A 23,109-nucleotide genomic window follows, 5' to 3' on the forward strand; every position below is an offset into this window, starting at 1 on the left:
GGATTGATTCAGTGACTGGGGTAATCAGGATGGGTGTGTCGGAGGCAGGGCGATTGGCACAGGACAGAGCGGTGTTTAGGGCTGTTGTACATAGGGTCGCTATGAGTCACAAGCAACTGAACGGCACATAACACCAATATTACAGTATGTATTTAAAAACACTTTCAGACTGATTGTTGTTGAGGATCATCGAGTTAGAATTGACCCATCGCTAACTCTCCAGCAAGTTTTCAGAGGCAGTTAATCACATGGGAGGAAGTTGCCCATCCTTCTCCCACAGAGTAGCAGTGGCCTCAAACTGTGTGCCTTCAGGATTACACCACAGCTTCTTGTCACTAGGCCACCAGAGCTCCTTGACAGTGATTGAGATGAAATTTAGTAGTCTGCATTCCTATTTAGAGTCTGTCAGAATTTTAAGGATTTAGATATTAGCAAGATTTCATTCACCTCAAAAGTTAGATGAAAAAATACAGAGGGGAAAGAGGTTATTGAGATTTCTGTTTTGCAGTTATAATTTTGAAAAACTATAAGCAGCAAATGCTCAGGTGTCTAGATCCGTGTTTTTGGTTGAAGAAAACATTAACAGATGTTCTGAACACTTGTTAGCATTCAGTGAATTCTTGAGTTAAACAACTTTATTGTGGTATAAATGAACTAGGGAAACTATACATATTTAAAATCTAAAATTTCAAGTAAAACTGTTACCACAAGATAATCATATCCAAAAGTTTTCTGCATTCTTTCAGCCCATTTTCTTAGAGATTTTAGATAATTGTTCCTCTTCCAAAATTTTCTGATACACTGCAAAGATTTTCTGTGGTACTAACATTTTTTTCCATGTTTCTGGCTGGTTTTTTGTTAGACTAACTTTGACACTGCTCATCTATCCTTGCCCTCAAGCAGGTTATAGACAAGGAAGTGAGTTGACAAGATTGTAGTTTTCTTATAAGGCAAATATATCTCAAGAGATACATATAAATTACCCTAACTCATTGGTACATTCACTATGCCAGTCCATCTTGTTAAAGTCCTTAATCTCTTTCTCTGACCCTCCACCTGCCTGGTGACTTCAGGGACAGACACCTCTCGACAACATGCCAAATGCATGTGTGACAGAATCTCACCATCCTTGCCTCTGAGAAGCGCAGGGTTGCACGTGCTCTAAGACAGACTTCCTTGTTCCTTTAGGAGTCCATGGTAGATTCAGTGTTCTTCACTAACAATTCAAAGGCATCGATTCTTATGCTGTCTTACTTATTCATTGTCCAGCTTTCCAGGTGGATAGGAAGCAGCTAACAAGACCATGATTTGGGTGAGGCACACCTTAATCTTTAAACTGACAGCTTTGCTCTTTAACACTTTAGAGAAGTCTTTGACAAGCAGATTGTCCCAGTGCAACACTCCTTTTGATTTATTGACTGCTACCAAAGGTGTTGATTGTGGATCCAAGTAAAATTAAATCATTGACGGCATCTGTCTTTTCTCTGTATCTATTGGTCCAGTTGTGAGGATTTTTATATTCTTAATGTTGAGTTATAATCCTATAAAGGCTATAATACTGAATTTTATTCAGTAGGTGCTTCAAGTTTACTTCACTTTCTGCACCAAGATTTTGTGATCTCTATACTACAGGTTGCTGATGAATCTTCTTCTAATCCTGATGTCATGTTTTTTCCTATAGTCTACCTTCTCAAAGGATTTGCTCAGTGTATAACCCTGAGACACCTATCTTGATTTTAAGCCATTCAATATTCCCTTGTTCTATTCGAATAGCTGCTTCGTGGTCTATATACAGATTTCACATGAGCACAATTAATATTCAGTAATTCCCATTTTTAATGTTGGCCATCATTTGTTATGATTCACACAGTTTCATGCCCTTACATAGGCAATAAAACACACTGGCGAAATCTGCAGTTAGGGACCCCTCCAAATTTATTGAAGAGTAATAATGTCAGTTTGAGTACTAAGGTGCATCTGATTCAGGCAATAGTCTTTCCAGTCACTTGCTATGCATCTGAGAACTGAACAGTGAATAAGGATGGCAGGAAAAGAATGGACGCCTTTGAGCTGTGGTGTTAGAGAAGAGTATTGGACTTCCTATGGACGGGAAGAGCACTGAATATGCTGTAAGTATGTCTTGGAGAGGGTGCGGCCAGAGTGCTCTTTGAAGGCAAGAATGATGAGTCTTTTCCTCAAATGCTTTAGGCAAGTAGCTAGGAGCGGCTGTTCCGTGGAAAGGGACGTGATGCTAGGAAGGGGGAAAGGTTGATGGAAGAAGAAGACCATCAACCAGATGAATTGACTGCAACAGAGGACTCTTTTATATCAGGAAGCGTGAGGATGGCGCATGATAAAACAAGGTTAAGATCTTTGGTTCACAGGGTCACTATGAGTCATACTCAACAGCATCTAACAACAAAATAAACAGCAACAAAATTATTATTTTTTTTTTTATATTCTCTGCTCTCACGTAAGATCTGTGTGATGTCGGCAATGATATCCCCTCATTCCAGAGCCTCTTCTGAATCAAGATTGAATTTCTGGCAGTTCCCTGTTATTGTAATATACTGTTCCAGCCATTTTAAAATAAAGTTTAGCAAAATTTTATTTGTATGTAATATTAATGCTGGTTTTTTTATAATGACATTTGGTTGTATCATGTTTGTTTGGTTTTGTTTTTTTTTAATGAGAACTTATAGGAACTCTTCAGTCATTTGACCAGGTAACTCTTCCTAATTTTTTGGCATAGGCTAGTGAGTACATCCAGATCCGTATCTGTTCGTTGAAACATGTCAGTTGGTATTCTGTCCATTCCTGGAGCCTTGTTTTTGCCAATGCCTTCAGTGAAGCTTGATCTTCTTACTTAATTACTTTGGTTCTTGATCATATGCTGCTTCCTAAAAGGGTTTGGTGTCCACCAGTTCTTTTGGAACAGTGCCTTTGGGTATATTTTCCATCTTCTTTGATGCTTCCTGTATCATCCAAAGTTTTGCCTATAGAATCTATCAGTATTACAACGCAAGGCTTGAATTTCTTCTTCACTACTTTCAGCCTGAGAGATACTGAGCATGTTCTTATTTTTATTTTCTGACTCTAGCTCTTTGCACATTTCATTATAATTCTTATTTTGTTATCTTTAGTTACCCTTTGAAATCAGCTGTTCATCCCTTTTATTTAAGCATTTCTTCCCGTTATTTTGGCCTGGCTCTGTTCTAATGCAGGTCCAGAGTCTCTCCTGACAACTATTTGGTCTTCCCTTTCTTCCCTATCATTGTAATGACTTTTCTGCTTCCATTACAGATGTCCTTAATGTCTATCATCCCACAACTCATCTGATTTTTCTTTGGTTGTTAGAATTCAGCGCATCAAGTCTTTCCTTGAGATCCTTTTGAAATTCAGTTAGGATAGACTTCAGGTCACATTTTGGTTCTTAAGGACTTGTGGGTTTGTTTTTCTTTTTTCCAGCTTCCGTTGGATCCTGCTGCTCCTGTTTCCTATGTATTTCTGTTTCTTCTGAGGTTGACCCAACACAAAGAACTTGTCTTTTGTGATTCTTTATTGTCTGAATTTTTTCTTTATGTAGTTAAATAATCATAAGCAATGATTCTCTCATACGCTTCAAAAATAACATTCATTTTATGATACAGTGGGAAAATTCTACAATATGTGGAGGTAAGGGTTTATTCCAAATGGCTCTTCTAGCCATTGCTTGACGTTGCCCTTCCATGTGGATAGGCGGGAATATGCAAAGGGATTGGCCATCTCCCCCCCACCCCTGCCCCATCCATGAGAGGACTGACTGACAGTCTCATTGGTCCACAAGGACATTGGCTAGTCTCACCATTAACGTGAGCTGATCCAAAAACACAAAGAAGATGCCTCTGCTAGCAAAGATGAGCAAGCAAGAGAATGCAGCTTGACCTTTCGGGCCAGAGAGAGCAACAGGCGTAGCAGCCAGAGTGGAGAACCAGAAACCTGATATGGGATGGAGCAGAACTGCTGCCCCCTACAAACTAAACTAAGAGCCTTTGCCCAAGTTTCTTGGACAACTTGGGTGGAAGGGAAAGCCAATATTGGCAGGACCTCGAGCTTTGTGAGTAACTCTGGCTCAGTGCCACAGGCTTAAGGCTGAGGCAGCTGTGAGCTCATTTCAGAAGCTGTCCCGACTCTGTGCTGCTACTAACCTGAATTGTAGCCTTTTAGCTTCCCTAGTATGGTTTTGTGTAGTCTGTGAGCTATGACTTGGGATTTTGGACCAAATAAAACGCTAAGATTGGTATTGGGAAGAGTAGAAAGAGGTGCAGGAGCATGGGGTGCGGGTGGGGGTCAAGTCTGACCTCATGGAGATTGGTTTGATGTAGTTGATGGGGACAAGTTCCCCTTTGTGAAGTTGATAGGGTTCAGATATGGCCATCCCCACGAGGCCCTTGCTCTTTTTTACAGTATGTCATTGTTGTGTATTGTTGAGTCAGAAGCAACCCGTAGCTGACCCTCCAGCAGGTTTTCAGAGGTAGTTAATTGACTGACCATCCTTCTCCCACAGAGCAGCTGGTGCCTTTGGGATTGTAGCAGCTTCTTACTGCTGGACCACCAGAATTCCTTTTATAGTATAGTAGTATAAGGGGGGGGGTGTTTGTGGTGTCTGTCGGGGTTTGGTGGGTTTTTAAAAAAAATACTCATTGTGGAAAATTTTCAGCAAAACAAATATAAAAAGAAAAATATTCTCAGCCATAGTCTTCATTTGAATATACAGTGACAGTTCTTGTGTCTTCTGCTTGTGCTTAAGTTTATATACATGCATAATTTTAGGGTCCATTTTTATCTCCCCACTTAACATTGTATCACAAGCATTTTTCCATATACTTCAGAATTGAGAAAAAGTTATCTTTTCATTTTATGGAGATACCATAATTTATTTCTAGATTTTTTGCAATGAATATCACTGTATGATAAATGAATATTTGGGTTGGTTTTGGTTTTGTTTTTTTTAAATTAGGCTTATTTCTTGGAAATATACTTACTAAGTTGTTGTACTGTTGAATGCCATCGAGTTGGAATCAACCCATAGTTGACCCTCCAGCAGGTTTCAGAGGCAGTGAATCGCTCAAGAAGAGATTGCCCACCCTGCTCCCACAGAATAGCTGGTGGATTCGAACCATGTACCTCAGGAAAGAGTAGGAGGAATATTGGACCAGAAAATTTATCCACATTATCTCTGTGCTCAGAACTCCTCTCTAGTCCAGCAAGCCTTATCTGTACTTACTTTCAAACATACTTTTTATGTGTCTCCTGATCAGACAGAAGCAACTAAGTAATACTCTGATTTTATCTCTGATGGAATTTTTAGCTTTTTAAATTAAGCTCAAGTTTTATGTAACGATTTTAAACTTTATAACATTCTAGAACTTAACACAGAATTTAGAGCCAAGCAGATGGTAGATAAATGCAAATTGGATTATATTTGAATTTCAAAGGCCTGTGCAGTCAACATTTTAATTCATGAAAACTACTATGAGTGTGTCATGGCTCTGAATGTGATTATTCAAACTAGTGAAGATAAAGAAAAGATTCTTTTTTTTTTTTTTTTTAAATTGTGTTAAACTATGCGGTTCAAATCCACCAGGTGCTCAGCTGGAGGAGGAGGGTCAGTCTCCTCCTGTACCAGTCTGATCTGATTTGAGGGTACACACACAAAAAATAATAAAACAATAATTAAAAAAAATAAAAGACATTTGCTGTTTGAGCCATTTTTACATGTACAGTGACATTAATTCCGTTTCTCATGGTATGCAGCCATCAAACTCCTTGTTCCCAATTTTTTCACCATTAAAAGAAACTGAGTAGCCCTCATGAGATCAATAATTCACTCTTTCCCCCTTCTACCCTCCTCTGTTGTTTTGTACCATCAGTCAGAACCTGACCCTCCAGCAGGTTTTCAGAGGCACTTAATCACACAGGAGACTGCCCATCCTTCTCTCTCAGAGCAGTTGATGGATTCAAACTGTGTGCCTTCGGGATTGTAGCACAGCTTCTTGCCACTAGAACTCCCTAACCTTCCTCTGTTAAGACACTAATGAACTTCAGTGTGTTTGATTTTCTCTATTGTAGATATTTCACTTAAGTTGGGACAGTCAGAAGAGCTCTTGTGGCACAGTGGTTAAGCACTTAGTTGCTAAGCAGAAGGTCAGTGTTTAAACTCACTGACTGTTTTGTGGGAGAAAGATGTGATGGTCCACGTCCAAGACATTTTACAACCTTAGTAGCCTCATGGAGAAGCTCTGATCTGTCCGGTAGGATCGTTATGAATTAAAATCAACTCAGTGGTGGTCAGTGGGTGGGGCTCAGGGAGGATTTGTCCTTTTGAGACACAACTGCTTTTTGATGCTTTGATTTTGTTTTTCTTTCCAGACCTTTTTGGGTTAGTGGTCTTTCTTGGTGTTGAGCCTTACTGTATGAGACACTGGTGGGTTCGACTTCTCTATCGTCCTTACTGCAAGAAGAATCCTCAACCCCTCTACAGCTTTATTGCCAAGATAATGTGGAGGTCGGCAAAGAAAGATGTGATTGACCAAGTCAGTAGCATAATTTTTTTATGTTTTAAGGACATGAAGGGAAAAAAGCAGCGGGGTTGAAGTGGGAAGTTATCTTTACAATTGAAATCATCATTTTCTCCTCCCCTTAGATCCAGATACCACCTCAGACAGAGGAAGTTCACTGGCTCCACTTTTCTCCAGTGGAGAGGCATTTTTATCACCGCCAGCATGAGGTGTGCTGCCAAGATGCTGTGGCAAAGCTCAGGAAGATTTCTGATTGGGCTCTGAAGCTCAGCAGTCTGGACAGACGGACAGTCACTTCAATCTTGTATCCACTTCTCAGGCTCCGGCAGGCCTGCTGCCACCCACAGGCTGTTCGTGGGGAATTCTTGCCACTCCAGAAAAGGTTTTGTTACCAATTTACTTATAATTTTAGCAGTAATAAAGTATAATTACAAAAATAATAGTAATAACATATAATATTTTAGTCATCACTACACTGGTCAGCCAGGTGTAGTATTCCTAAACTCATAGCAACGAAGCAGTATTACAAAGCAAAATTGGACCATCTATATATTGCATATGTGAATAATGTTGGCATCTGGTTGGTATATAGAATTGTCTCTGAGTAGATAACTATAGTATTTGAGTAATAGATTGAATAGATAGTTAACCTTTCTCTTGCTAAGAAATTGAAGTGGTATTGATGAACTAACAGTATCATGTATGTGCAAGGACTTTGGGAAACATATATTGATTTTAGAATTAAGCAATAACAGGTGAAAAGGTGAGGGGAAAACAGGGTCACTTTCACAGTTATTTCTAGATCCATCTTGAAATGCAATGTTGTAACAGGATAATATCCATATGCATACAAGGAAGTTCAGTATACACCACTGTCATGCACCAACAACCAGAGCCAAAGAAGAGGTAATCAAAAGATAAATTCCACTAGGAAAATCTGCTGTCTGGGACCTCTCCAGAGTGCTGAAAAGCAATGATGTCACTCTAGAGACTAAGGTGCACCTGATCCAGGCCATGGTTTTCATGCTTACTTGCTATGTAATGGAGAGGTGGACAATGACCAAGGATGACAGAAGAATTATTGATGCCTTTGAATTGTGCTGAAAGAGTATTGAACATACAATGGACTGCCAAGAAAACTGACAGGTCTGTCTTAGAGAAGGTGAAACCAAGCTGCTCCTTAGAGGCAAGGATTTTGAGACTTCGTCTCACATACTTGGAATATAACGGGGAGAGATAATTTTTTGGAGAAGGATAGCATGCTTGGAAGGATCAAAGGACAATGCAGGAGAGGAAGACCCCAGATGAAATGGATTGACACAGTAATTGGGGTAGTAAGGATAGGTGTGTCAGAGACAGTGAGATTGAATCAAGAGAAAATAGGTTTCAAAACTGCTGTGCATAAGATCGTTATGCGTCATAGTTGACTCAGTGGCACATACCAAGCAACTTTTGCAGTCTAAAATCAAAGGTGCAACAAAGATGCATTAGTAATATGAATGCATAAGTTGGGAACAGGAAAGAAATTTCAATAGCCGAAAACATGGACTTGATATAAATGAGGCTAGCGATAGAATGATAGAAGTTTTGTACAGTCAATGATTTGTTCTTTGCAAATACCTTTTGTAAGACACATAAACTTAAAAAAATTAAAAAAAGAAACATAAACTATATACATCGATTTCACCTGATGGTATACACAGGAATCAGATCGATTACATCTGTGTCAAGAATCACTAGAGAAGCTCAGTATCATCTATGAAAACTAGGCCGGCTTCTGATTGTGGAACATCAACTACTTATATGCAAATTTAAGCTAAAGCTAAAGAAAGTTAAATCCACAGGAACCAAAAGTTGACCTTGAGTCTATCTCACTTGAATTTCAAAACCATCTCAGGAACAGGTTTGAGGCCTTTAACACTAATGACTAAAGAGCAGATGACCTAAAGAGCAGATGACCTATGGGAGGATATCAAGAATATCATCCACGAAGAGAATGCAAAATCTCATTAAAAAAAGGAGGAAGAAAAGACCAAGATGGATGTCGAAAGAGACAGAATATTGCACAAGAGTGTCTAAAGCAGAGGAAAGAAATCAAGAAGTTAAGTAGCTAAATAGAAGATTTCCAAGATAGCACAGGAAGACAAAATATTATAATGAAACATGCAAAGATTTGGAGTTGGGAAATCAAAAGGGATGAACTTGCTCAGCATTTCTTAAGCTGAAGGAATTGAAGAACAAATTCAGGCCTTGAATAGCAATATTTAAGGGTGCTCTGGAGAGAATATTGAATGATCCAGGAAGCATTAGAAGAAGAAAGGAGTACACAGAACCACGCTACCAAAAAGAATTGGTGGCACAGAAGAGTTTTATGAAAGAATATGATCAAGAAGTAGTGGTGATGGAGGACATTAAAGCTGCTTAGAAGGATGTGGCAAAACAAGCCTCTAGAACTGATGGAATACCATTTGACATATTTCCACAAACATGCTGAACATGCTCACCAGGCTGGGCCAAGAAATTTGGAAGGCAACTACCAGGCCAATTGACTGGAAGAGATCCATATTTATTCCTATCCCAAAAAAAGTTACCTGACAGAGTGTGGAAATTATCGGACAGTATCACTAATATTACACCCAAGCAGAATGACTGGTACAGTACATTGACAGAAAACTACCAGAAACACAACCAGGATTTAGAAGAGGCCATGGCACTAGAGACATTATTGACAGTGTCACATGGATGTTGGCTGAAAGCAAAGAGTTCCAGAGGAATATTTATCTGTGTTTCATTGACTACTATTTGACTGTAAAGAACAACAAATGGACTAACCTTGAGAAGAATGGGAATCCCAGAACACCTGATTGTGCTCATACAAGACCTATCCTTGGACCAGGAAACAATCCTCTGAACAGAGCAAGGAAACATTTTATGTTCATAATCAGGAAGGAAGTGCATCAGGGTTGAATCCTTTCTCCGTAACTTTTCATTCTGTGTGCAGATCATTCAAGAGGCTGGACTTTATGAGCAAGAAGAAATTTGGCATCAAGATTGGAGAAAGACTCATCAACAGCCTGCATTATGCAGAAGACACAACCTTGCTTGCTGACACTGAGAAGGGATGTGAAGCATTTTCTCGATTGTAGTCTTAAATATAGATAGAAGCTCAACCTCAGGAAAAAGATTCTTACTATTGGGCCAACTGGCAGCACTAGAGTAGATGGAGAAGAGATTGATGTTAACAATTTCAGCTTATCCAGCTCCACAGTGAGCACTCTTGGCACCAGAGTTAAGAAATCAGAAGGAAAAATTGTACTAGGAAGTCTGTTTGCAGGGACCTTTCCGAAGTGCTAAAAAGCAAAAAGTATCAGTGAAGAGACTAAGGTACACCTGATCCAGTCCATGGTCTTCGCAGTTGCTTGCTGTGCATCAGAGAACTGGACAGTGTTGAAGAATGACAGAAGAATTGATGCCTTTGAGTTGTGCTGGAGAAAAGTCTTGAACATACATACCACAGATCACTAAGAGAACAAATAGATCTGTCCTAAAGAGGGTGAAACCAGGTTTCTCCTTGGAGGCTAGTATTTAGAAGCTGTGTCTCACAGACTCACATACTGTCTCGCCTGGCCAGGAGAGACCAGTCCTTGGAGAAGGACATCATGCTTGGAAGGGAAGTGGGTAGCACAGGAGAGGAAGACTCCAGAGGAGACAGATTGACACAGTAACTGGGGCAGTGGAGTAAATTTTGTTGGAGTCAGTGAGCCTGGCTCAGGATTGAACATTTTTCAGAGCAGAGATTTGACATCGTATTATAGCAGAGCTATTGTATTTCATTATATAGATTCATCCTAGAGAGGGTTAAACCAGGCTGCTCCTTGGAGGTAAGGATTCTAGGGTTTCGCCTGACATACTTTGGACATGTTGTAAGGAGAGACAGGTCTTTGGAGAGGGACATCATGCTTGGGAGGGTGGAGGGACAGTGCAGAAGGGGAAGGCCCCCTATGAGGTGGATTGATTCAGTGACTGGGGTACTCAGGATGGGTGTGTCAGAGGCAATGAGATTGGCACAGGATAGAGCAGGGTTTAGGGCTGTTGTACCTAGGGTCGCTATGAGTCGCAAATGACTCGAGGGCACATAACAACAGCAACATTTTATTCTATCCTATCCTATCCTATCCTATCCTATCCTATCCTATCCTGTCCTATCATATTTCATTATATTGTTCAGAGCTATTGTATTTTAGCATAGCTATGAGTTGCAGGCAATTCAAGTGCACATAACAACAACAGTAACATCAAGAAAGAACTCTGGTAGCTGTTAACTGACATGTTGGCTCAAATTAGACTATCCACTAATCCTTTTATTTTTATGTACTTATTTTATCAGTAATTAAATTTAATACTAATTAAATGCACTTAACGTATAACTTTCATCCATGCTAACTAGAGATAATGAGCTGATAAAGTATATAAAAAGCAAGTTTTTATTTCCTTACTTTGCATACTTATTGCAGTAGATCATTCTTTCAGATTTCATTCTTTTAACACTTATTGTGTACTGTGGCGTTAGAACCAATCCGTAGTTGACCCTTCAGTGGGTTTTCAGAGGCAATTAATTGCATGTACAGAGATTGTCCATCCTTCTTCCTTGGAGCAGCTGATGGATTTGAACCGTGTGCCTTTGGGATTGCAGTGCAGTTTCTTAACACTAAATCTCCAGAGTTCCCCACCAAGAGTAAAATACTTAAAGCAAAGAAAAAACTGAAAATATGAGAGGATTAATTAGCATGTGAGTGCTATAGTCCTTCTTCTAGATCAAAGGCATATGACTAAGGGCTTATGACACTTTCCCTAACAGTTTACTTACTTGCTGTGGCAGACTGATCCTCTTAGGAGAAGCCGTGGCGGCCTAGACCTTGGCAGATGTACTGCTAACTCAAGTCCATGCAGTCTGGTGCTTTGACTCCACCAGTGACTGTAGTAGGAAGCTGGACAGTCTCTTCCCGTGTGATTTACAGCCTTCCAAAAACCTGCTGGATATTCAGCCATGACACACTTCTGCCTCAGTGGCAGTAAGTTGAGAGGAGAATCCTCTTAACGTCAGAAATGTGGAATTAAAGGCTTGCTTAAAAAGCAATAATATGCTTTTTGCATTGAGTAAATGGAGATTGATCCCCCCCGCCACCCCCGCCCCGATACAGCTCTGTAAAAACACGGTAGTTGACTTGAGGGGTGGCAGTGTGTTACCGCTCCCTAATTGTACAAGGAGGGAGAATCCCCACCAATACCATCAGCAACTAAAAGCCAGTTTCTTTGAAGTCAGACATGGTCCCAGGCTCCTGTGTTTTTGTTTAAATAAGATTTTCCTTTAATTGTGATTTTAACAAATATTTACAGAGAAGTTAGATTTTCATTTGTTCACTGTTGCCCTTTTTACCCCCTCGCCGTCCCTTTCCCCTCCCCATTCATTTTTTTTAAGTATTGATTCATTATTGCACAGTTACCTCCTGCCCCAGACCTCTTTGCAATGATGTCTCTCTTATTCTGGGCTGTTGTCATATATTTATAATACCTAATCATATATTCATTTCAGATAGTTCTTTTCTTTCATCTCTTTGAATGCAGTGGTCATTATAAGCATAGCTAGATAATGACCATTGCTCCTGCATTTTCTGATGTCCATTCTTTCACCAACTATCCTTCCCATGGCTCTTGGTACTCTGCTATTAGGTTCGCTACTTAGTTCAAACAGGCACACAGAACTCACAGATCTTCCTGAAGGTTATGATGCTTAAAAGGGAAGTAACAGTTTATAGTGCAGGTCAGAAATACATAGGAGTAATTCTTCATTCACGACAGCTGCTTCTCAAATGTACTGTCAAGCAGGCCTCTCTCTGACTCAACTTTCAGCCTTGCTGCACATTCGGACAAGTGTTAATAGCTTGTTTAGTCCTACCAATTGTATGCCCCACCCCAACTCTGACAGTAAGTCTAGGCCAGCCACTGTGAGACAGCTCTGGCGTTGTGGGAGAGCAGATCCAGCTCAGCTTTGTGTGATACCAGTCTGATTTTCTGCTACCTTTGTTGTTTGCCGTCTCTGCTGTTGGTAATGCCACTAACATGGAACCACCCCCAGGACTGCGGCTGGTCTGGGCTCCTGTGTCTTGGTCTTTGTCTTCTGTTTGTGGCCCAAAGGGCATCCTCCCTTCTTTCATGATGGTTCTGAGATTCTAATTGTGTGCCTCTAAACCTGTTCAGCTTCTTCTTGACAAGATCCTACCCAAAGAATATCACTGTCTTTCCCGCATTGCCAGCAAATTGGAACTGACTCACTCATAGTTGTCCAGCCCTTCACTGGGTTTCGGAAGTTGTCACTCACACAGGAGATTGGCCCTCTTTTTTTTGAGCTGCCGGTAGATTCAAACTGCTAGAAGTCTCAGCTTTTGAATTAGAAGTCCCCTCCCTACAGACTGCCACAAGCTAGCTGGTCCCCTTGGTGGATCACAGCACCTCTCATTGGTATGGATGTCCTTAATTTCTCCAACTGTGACATCAGTTATGAGTAAAATGTTGCTAACCGGGGAGGTCGTTAAAGACTTATTTCAGGAATATATAAAAGTATTGATTATTGAGGAATATATAAAAATTCCAAATTCCCACTAGAAAAACAGGTGTTCAGCATAATCAGTATTATTTATACAAATAGTTGGAGCACTGTGAGCCCCACTGGTCAGTTATGGGCAAAATAAGAGCTTTGCCTAAGTCCAGATTCCCTGATGGCTGCCAGGGATCAGCCTAAACAGACCTTCTAAAGTTAGCATTTAAGCTTGCTTTAATCCTTTACTGCACACACCCTTGGTTAGAGGCATTCCATTATAGATGTAAAGTAAGCTATTTCTGACGGTGCTGTTTGGTCTTCTAAATTGATTATTCCAAAGCCAGTTTGAAGATTTGGGTCAAGGCATATTTGTATTTGGGTAAATAATAAAAAGAAAATTGTTTTTAAAAAAACTTTGGTGAACAGAAGAAATAGGACTTGATAAAGGAAACATACTACTGGATAATAGGAGACGAATTGATGCATTTGAGTTGTGGTGTTGGAGAAGAGTGCTGACCATTGCTTGTGCAACCAGAGTTGCTTCTTAGAGGCATGGACGGTAAAGTTTCGTCTCAGATATTTTAGACATGTTATGAGAGGCTGTTCCTTTGAAAGGGACTGTATGAGGAACAAGGGCTGCATGGAGATGGCCACACCTGACCTTCACTGATTTGATAAGGGAGAACTGTCCCTGTCAACAGCATCCATAATACAAAACCAATTCCCATGAAATCAGTCAGGCATCTCCCACCCATATCTGCTCTTCTTTCTACTAACACCAACACCAACCTTACTGCTTTTGCAGTGAATCCAAAATCACTTGCAGTAGCTTGAAGAGCACATGGAACCATATTCACAATTATGGAGTTTATTAGGGAAGTTAACAGGTTATAATTCCAAGTTGATAATACGATACAATTTCTCAGTTCAGAACAGCTTCCAAATTGTACTCACAGGCCCTTCAGTCTTCAACCTCCTGGCTTGAGGCCTGTGTTAGTAAGCTGGCTTAGTCTTGCCAGTGATGGCATCTCTCCACAAGTTCTCCAGCAAGCTTGGGCAAAGGGTTCTGGTTCTACAGGGTAACAGGCCCAAGTCAGCTCTTTCTCACATCCTGTCTCTGATTTTTTTTGTTGCTGCTAATGCTCGCCTGTAAGTCTGGCTGAGGCCAGAATCTCTGGCCCCTAAGCATTCCTGCTTCTTTGCTGGTGGTGAGATTTTCAAAATTTGCTGCCGAATCTGCTCAACTTAATGGCAAGACTAACTAATCCCCTTGTAGATAGGCTAGCATGCCCTATTTACATATTCCCACCCATCCACATAACAAAAGCGATATCAATGGCTAGAAAAGGCATTTTGAATAATAAGCCTGTAACACCATAGCAACATGCTTAGAAAGGTGCCTGGATCAGTAAAGGAGAGAAAGACCCTCAATGAGATGGACTTATAGCAGTCTGCAGTAATGGGCTCAAATACCTCAGGAAAGAGAAGGTGCAGGATAAAATTGGATTCAGCTCTCTTGTTCATAGGGTCGTTATGAGTTGTATTTGGCCTGATCCTGCTACTTCACTATGAAACTTCCTTCCCCAAATATAATGTTTTTCTGTATTTTTCAGATGGAACCTCTTAGACAAATAAAATAATCATATACACTGTAGTTATAAAATGAAATTTTTACTTAAGCAGTAGGTGAACTTTGAAATTTATCAGTCTTATTTATTAAATGAATAAAGTTAAGGTTGCTTTGATGGCCTAGTGGCAAGAAGCTGCCCTGCAGTTCCAGACTTATGCGATTCAAATACACCAGACTCTCTGCTAAAGAATGAGAAACAGTCTCCTCCTATACCAGTCAGATTTGATTTGACGGTACACACACACAAAGTAATAATGTTGTTGTTATGTGCCGTTGAGTCGTTTGCGACTCATAGCGACCCTATGTACAACAGCCCTAAACCGCGTTCTATCCTGTGCCAATCTCATTGCCTCTGACACACCCATCCCGATTACCCCAGTCACTGAATCAATCCACCTCATAGAGGGTCTTCCCCTCCTGCGCTATCCCTCTACTCCACCCAGCATGATGTCCCTCTCTAAAGACCTGTCTCTCGTTACAACATGTCCAAAGTATGTCAGACCAAGCGCCAGAATCCTTGCCTCCAAGGAGCAGCCTGGTTTAACCCTCTCTAGGATGAATCTGTTTGTTTTCTTGGCAGTCCCTGGTACATTCAATACTCTTCTCCAGCACCACAGCTCAAAGGCGTCAATTCTCCTTCTATCCTCCCTAGTCATTGTCCAACTCTCTGATGCATAACAAGTGATTGCAAAAACCATGGCCTGTATCAGGCACACCTTAGTCTCCAGAGAGACACTGTTGCTCTAGAGTATTTTGGAGAGGTCCCTAACCGCAGACTTCCCCATCGCAATACGTTTTTTGATTTCCTGGCTACTGCTGGTGCCAAGAGTGTTGACCGTGGAGCCGAGCAAACTGAAGCTATGAACAATCTCAATCTCTTCGCCATCCATCCTGATGCTACCGTTTGGTAGCATAAGTAATAATAATAAGCAAAGTAATAATAATAACACAATTTCAAGAATAAGGTTATAATTCTGATAAGACTTGATTTCGCTCTAACTTTCTAAAAATTCAGTATATATTTCTGTTGTGGTGGTGATAGTGTACCATCAAGTCAGAACCAACCCCATAGCTGACCCACCAGTTTTCAGAGGTAATTATTTGGGAAGAAATTGCCCATCTTTCTCCCTCGGAGCAGCAGGTGTTGAGCACAGTTCCTTACCAAGAGGCCACCAGTGCACCTTGTTTATCTTATTTTTTGTATTTGGGTTGTTGTATGCCATAGAGTCAGAACCAACTCACAGCTGACCCTCCAGTAGGTTTTCAAAGGCAGTAAATTACACAGGAGGCGATAACCCATCCTCCCACACAGAGCAGGGGGTGGATTAAAACTGCCTGCCTGTGGGATTTCAGCACAGTTTCTTTTAAACTATTAAATAACTGAAGAACTGCTAAAATCTTCTTCAGAGGCTTGATACTCATTTATTACTTGTTTTCAGCAGTTTGGTGGTTTTATTTTTTTACCATGGTCTGTGATGGAAATATCCCTTATGTTTCAATTAGCTTTGTCATTTGTTATTGGTACAGTCCAACTATGAAAGGCTTTTAGTATTTCATTTCTTAAATATTTATGTTGGATGTATTTCTTTGGTGGCATAGTTACCAAAAGGGAATGGAGTTGCTAAGTCTAAGTCACATGGCAGTGCCTCTTTTGCAGTTCAGATTTTGCAACTTGATAGGAGAAAAATGGACAGTCTCTTCCCATGTGATTTATAGCCTTCCAAAAACCTGTTGGACGGTCAGCTTTAATCAGTTCCAACCCAAAAGTGATGAATTTGAGAGGGTTTTTTAATTATATTTCTTTGATGATACATTCTGAAAACATTGAAGCATTTATGTCCCCATTTCTGACTAAGTGGTTTGAATTTGACAGCCTGTAAGTGAAAAAGGCTTTTGTTCCAACTCTTACAGAAATGGAATTTTTTTTTTTACAGGTAAAAAAAAATAATAATCTTGAGGTTAAATAAGTTACAGTGCTAAGATTTAAATGCAGTCTTACATTCTTTTACCAAGACTGTTTTCATTATATCTTGTTACACTTGAGATTTTTCTAGTTTTATTCCACAGTATAAAAGTGGATAAAGCTTTATGATTCATGGTATCAAATAGGTGAACAGTTGTTTGCTAAAAGAATAAGTAACAACAAATTGAGCAACAATTATGAAAATAGTTGGAGAGAAAGATGATAAAGATACCACATCGTTATTGTTTCTTGCCAGTCAAGTTAAACACGACTCATAGTGACCCTATGAACAAAAGGCCTAGAGCCTTTCTAAAAGTAATGACATTTATCAAAGTTCATAGAGTTTCCAGAGGCATGTTGTTTAGGAAGTGGATGCCATTCCTCTTTCCAAATAGAGTCTACTAAAAGTCCCATATGGGATATAGTACTTATATTGAAATGCCACTTGGGATTTTCTTTCTAGTTTTTTTTGACATCCACTGTTTTCTTTTAGCACCATGACGATGGAGGAGCTGCTGACATCTTTGCAGAAGAAATGTGGAACTGAATGTGAAGAAGCCCATCGGCAGCTCGTGTGTGCCCTCAATGGTTTAGCAGGCATCCACATCATTAAAGGTAGAAGGTGATTGCTTTGTTAGTTCTGATTCTCCTGGACACTTTCTCAGCAAGGTTAACTATAGTAGAAATCAGGAATATCCCTAAGAACAGATATTCTTAGACACTATCAGAGAAAGTTTGTATTGGTTCAGCTTAACATAGTAATTTCTGAGAACTTTTTTAGAAACCTTAAAATGTTATGCCACTTTTACAAGTGTTTTCTAAGGTTAAGACCATGAGTGCCTTTATAGTTCTTTCTAATCTGAAGTACTGAACTACTGAAAGCAGGCTAAATGTCCAGCTACAGAGCACTGTTTACATGTTGACACATTGGAAACTATAAAAAATGTGAATTGGGTATATAGTGACAGAAAGCCAATCAGTGGTTAGGTGCACGGGAACTATGTGGTACAAGGAAAGGATGGAGTGAGAATTACAGAGGAGTATGAGGAATTTTTAAAGGTGTTAGATATGTTCATGATCTTACTATTGCTACTATTCATTGTCATTGAGTTGAGACTGACACATAGCTGACTCTCCATTTGGTTTAGGAGGCTATAAACTGTGGGAGGAGATTGCCCTCCTTTTGCCCAAAGAACCAGCTCCGTCTAGACGAGGTGACCAGAGCAGAGCTCTCTGTTCTTGACCTTGATTGTGGTGTCATACATACTGTATGACACCCATGTATGGGTTATGACACCCATGTATGGGTGTCATACATACTGCAAAATGGATCTAAGTGTATGCTCAGATATGTGCAGTTTATTGTGGTTATTGATATCTTATTAGAATTGGAGTTGTTTTAAATTGTAAGATTATATGGAACAATCTCATGTGAGTGTTAAGGAAGAACAGTATATATGAGAGAGCTAGAGATCCACCTGGAATTACATAGAACTTTCTTCATGTTATCAGTGGTAGAATTATGAATGCTGTATGTTTTCTCTAATACTTTTACGTATTTTCTGATTTTTAAGTCGTGGTTAGTGTGGCTTTTTAATAAATGAATGAAATTATTTCCACAGCTTTAAAAAAAGCTAGAAATAAACATTCTCTCTTCCAGCAAAAGCTAACCAGAAGCAGTTTTTATTAATAGTAAAAAGAAAGAAAGTTTGAGGGTATGTTATCTACCTAGAAAACATTGTGAACTAAAAATTGTTTTCAATGAAGTAGGTCATTGAATTTGATAATGTTATGAAAAAATTTTAAAAAGAAAAGACACACTGTTCTTTTAACCTCATTTATTCACTAGATCTATTTCCATGGCCTCCACTTACTTTTATACTAAGAATTAAAAGAATCTAGTCTCTGCAGGAATGTATTCTAGACTTTCTTCTTGATGTTGCTGTTATTATATGCTGTCGGGTAAAGACCCTATGTACAACAGCCCTAAACCCTCCTCTATCCTGTGCCAATCTCATTGCCTCTGACACACCCATCCCGATTACCCCGGTCACTGAATCAGTCCACCTCATAGACGGCCTTCCCCTCCTGTGCTGTCCCTCCACCTTACCAAGCATGATGGCCCTCTCCAAGGACCTGTCCCTCCTTACAACATGTACTAATTCCTTTTCTGGCTATCTGAAATTGAGTGCCTTTTAAAAATAAATTTTAATCATTAAATGTTCTTTTTATTATTCAAGATTTGATCTTTTATTACGAGAAGTATTTCTACCTCTCATTCTTTTCATCCTCATTACTGCCTAATTTTTGAGCTGTTATCCCCATTTTCCATAAAGGTAAATGAATTATAGACTCATTTTCTTTCTCAAGCTAAGACTGATAAGAAAGTTTGCCCATAATCTTCAAGTAGTTTGTACGTTTTTTAATTATGTCTTACTGGCTCCTTTATCATTTGGACAAGTCTCGCAGTATACATTTATTTGTTGTTAGATACCGTAGAGATTAGAATTCACACTAAGAGTTTCTGAAATGGGGAGTAGTACATTATTATTTGTAGATTGTCGCAATAATGAAATTTCAGCTTTTCCATCTTCCCCCCCCCCTGTTTATTTTATAATTGCTTTTCTCCTTCTGTGTTGTCATTCCTCAGGAGTTGGGATGGTGAAGACTTTTCCTCCCTTGGCCCTTTTTCTTGTCTTCTTTTCAGATTTATAGTCACCTTTTCTCTGCTGTGAAATTATGTGTAATAGAGGGGAGTTGGGCAGTGTCACTGCCAAAGACTATAGCCCTGAGCAGTGTGTCACTGAGTAAGAGAGGGTACATCAGTGCTCTCTGCGTTCTGTCTTAGCTGCCAACTAAACCAGAATGATAAGACCTCTCCCTGACAGGGAGCTCATTAGTAAAGGCCGTTTCTCCTCTAACATAATTTCCATATATTCCAGTCTAGACATCAGACATCTAGTGAAAATTTTATTTCTAAAATGCATCTCAAACTCCAGGAAGATTTGCTTAGTTATGTGCTAACACACATTTGACATACAATGCTTCCTTTAAGGTTCTCATTGAAATGATACTAAATACTTGATTTTACTCCAGTTTTGAGTACTGTGATTTCTGCAGATGTGTGTGAAGAGGATAAACTTTGCAGTATCAACTCTTATTAGTTTATTTACTTTTAAAAACTAGCGTCAACAGGTGGCTAAGAAAGAGTATGTTCCCATTTGGTTTGAACTCCAGTAATTTAATAGTATGCCTACTTTGTAGGCTTCTCCAATTTGAGTAGTTTCTAGGTGTTGTCAAGTAAAATATGACCTATAGCAACTGGAGAACAAGAGATCTGAAGCTTGTTCTATCCTGTGCCTTCCTCACAATCTCTCACACACTTGAGACCATTGCAGCAGTCACTGTATCAATAATCCATCTCACTGAGGATTTTCCTCTTTCTCTGACTCTCCACTTTTCCAAGCATAATATTTCTTTCTAAGGAAGAGTCTCTTAGCCACAGGCCAAGATATTTTGTCATCTTTGCCTCTGAGGAACACTCTGATTCTGCTTCTTCCAAGACATATTTATTCATCCTTTTGGCAGTACTTAGGATATTCAGTACTCCTCTCCAACACCAAAGCTCAAAAGCATCAATTCTTCTTCTGTCATCCTTATTCATTGTCCAGCTCCCAGATACATAGCAAGTGATTAAAAAGGCTTGAATCAGGCTCACCTTAAGCTTCAAACTGACATCATTGCTCCTAAGTAATTTAGAGAGGTCCAGAGATCCTTGACAGTGAACTTGCCCAGTACATCTTCTGATCTCCTCACTGCTGGTACCAGTGGTATTGATTGCAGGTTCTAGTAAGATTGTTGCAGACCGAGGGTGCCAAAGAATGGAATGATTTTATAATTATTAGTAATAAGACACAGCCAGGAATGAGATAGAGCAGAGAGCATACAACAGGGGGCCAGCAGTTCTCAAATGAAGACCCCAAGCCAGGCTTTTCTGTATCTTTATTGAAAATTATCAGGAAGTAAATCACAAAGAGAATTCAATGCAAATGAACCCAAGCTCTTCTTTTGAAAACCTTCCCTTTGACTCAGGAGAGAGGGGTTCACAAATGCAAGAATTTGGTTTACCCTTAAGGATTACCTTGGTGCCTCAGGGTGAACTCTAGCTCAGGAAGTAACACTCCCTCTGTAGGGGGCCCCTTGCTGTCTCCTGTCTGCAGGGAACAAACAGCTCATTTTCTGGGATCTGCCACAAGAGAAATCCTAACTTATAAATCTGTAATTCCTTCGATTCCTGAACAAGGGTTTTCATATACTGTTTGGAATAAAGTTTGGCTTCCCATATAAGATGACGTAGTTGACAATTTCAGGCTTTTCTCCTTCTGTCATCATGTTGCCTATCTGTCCAGTGGTGAGGATTTTTGTTGTCTTCATGTTCAGATGCAGTCCGTATTGGAGGATGTAGTCTTTGATCCTCTGCAGTAAGCATTTTAAGTCCTCTTCAATTGCAGCAAGCAAGATTGTGTCCTCTGCATAATGCAGGTTGTTGCTTAGCCTCCCTCAATCCTAATGCCACATTGTTCTTCATAGAGTCTGTGTTCTCAAATGATTTGCTCAGTCCACTCTGGGAGCTTGTCATACATTTTAAAAGATTCTAATTTAGTTACTACCTCCATTAGAAAGGATAGTAGATAAAAAAAGTCCAGAATAAGACTTCACTCTGCATAGTGAAGTGATCAGGGGTGGCGGTGGGGCTGTATAACAATGAAAGACATTTTTTCCCCAAGAAAAAAGCGATCTTGTGGGGTATGGAGGAAAATGTGCAACCATGAAGGGTTGGAAACCCAAGTTCTTGATAAATTTTCATTAAAGTAGCAATTAAAAAATAAAGATAGTAGTTAAAAATACATCGTATTGGTGGATTCAAACTGCCAACCTTTCAGTTCGCAGCCTGTTGCTTCAACTACTTTGCCACAGGGCTCCTCTCACTAAAATATAGTTAAAAGTAATTATACATGATCATATTACTGCTAATAAGCTCTTTATATCTTTTGAAAAAGAAAACTTTACAAAAGATCCTGTGTGTTACTCATGTAATCTGATCTGGTTTTGTTACTGTGAAAATAACCTCTTCAAATGGAAATGAATAGAAATTGGCTGACTATAATATACTATGAAAATGTGGGTTACAGGAAAATTATATCAGGTAATTGCTAGAATTACATATAAAAGCAACAGTATGAAAACAAGTACATGAGATCCACAAACATGTTTTCTCTACACACTGATACTGAAACACCCTTACACCTCTGTTGTGTGTTTTAAATGCTTTTGTCACTGTTAAACAAGTTAGTGATTAATTATGTTTTTAAGTCACCGGTCATAAAAGCAGTATAACAGACACAGGCAATAGCCTCTAACCTTCACTACCTCTGCAAGGGAGAAAAGTGTTCATCAACAGCATCCACAACACAAAACCAATTTCTCTGAGCTCGGATATGTCCCTACCCTTTCACACTTTCTGCTTCGATTCTGCCACCAACTGACCTGCCCAGGGCCCTTCCTGCTCTGCCACTGGTTCCTTTAATTTGTTACAGTGGTCTCACAGAAGTTGCACTCACAATTTTGGGGAAGTTTGCAACTTGATTGCAAACTACATTGGAACTCTTATTAGGAAGTAAGATACCAATTGGAGCAGTTTCTCATGCATGCTCACTAGCTCTCTGGCTTTCAGCCTCACAACTCAGGTCCACTATTAAAATGCTTTCTCAGTCCTGCCAATAATGGCATCTCCCAAACCCCCCAGTAAGCCTGGATGAAGCCCTTCAGCTCTGGCGGTCTTGGTTCGTCTGTATCTCCTTTAGGTCTCTGGTTCATTGCCGCTTATGCTGCTCTTGCTCCTGCTGGTCTAACCTCCAAAGATTGGCTGCACTCTCTGCTGCTTTATTGCTGGTAGTGAGAGTCCCATTTGCTGCCTATTAACCTGCTCAGTTTAAGGCTGACAGGATGGTATGTCTGGCTCTTCACTTTATTAGTAGTTTCAACTCAACATATTGATGTCGAATCAGACCAGTTCATAACTGAGAGACCGTAAATCACACAAAAGATTTCCCATCTTTGTCCTGCATGCTAGCACTCCTTATTTGCATGTTCCCACTTAGTTGCTCCCTATGGATCTGAAAGTTGAAAAGTGAGTAAGGAAGAGTCAAAGAAGAATTATTGCCTTTAAATTGAGGTGTTGGCAAAAAATATTGAAAATACAATGGACTGGCTGACTCTGAGAAGAATGGGAATCCCAGAACACTTGATCGTTCTAATGCGAAACTTATACTTGGACCAGGAGGCAGTCATCAGAACA

At 39.8% G+C, this 23,109-nt stretch overlaps 1 protein-coding gene across 1 annotated transcript in view; it reads left to right on the plus strand.

Annotated features, from left to right (window-relative positions):
- SHPRH (SNF2 histone linker PHD RING helicase, E3 ubiquitin protein ligase) overlaps positions 1-23,109 on the plus strand; it is a 97,553-nt gene that overhangs the window by 24,060 nt on the left and 50,384 nt on the right. The window contains exons 11-13 of the mRNA XM_006891657.1: positions 6,412-6,575; positions 6,686-6,942; positions 17,245-17,366. Coding sequence (XP_006891719.1) covers positions 6,412-6,575; positions 6,686-6,942; positions 17,245-17,366 — 543 coding nt within the window. The remainder of the gene's footprint in view (positions 1-6,411; positions 6,576-6,685; positions 6,943-17,244; positions 17,367-23,109) is intronic.

Source organism: Elephantulus edwardii, unplaced genomic scaffold, assembly GCF_000299155.1.
Source record: "Elephantulus edwardii isolate Elephantulus edwardi_28Jun2011 unplaced genomic scaffold, EleEdw1.0 scaffold00102, whole genome shotgun sequence".
Classification (NCBI taxonomy): Eukaryota; Metazoa; Chordata; class Mammalia; order Macroscelidea; family Macroscelididae; genus Elephantulus; species Elephantulus edwardii.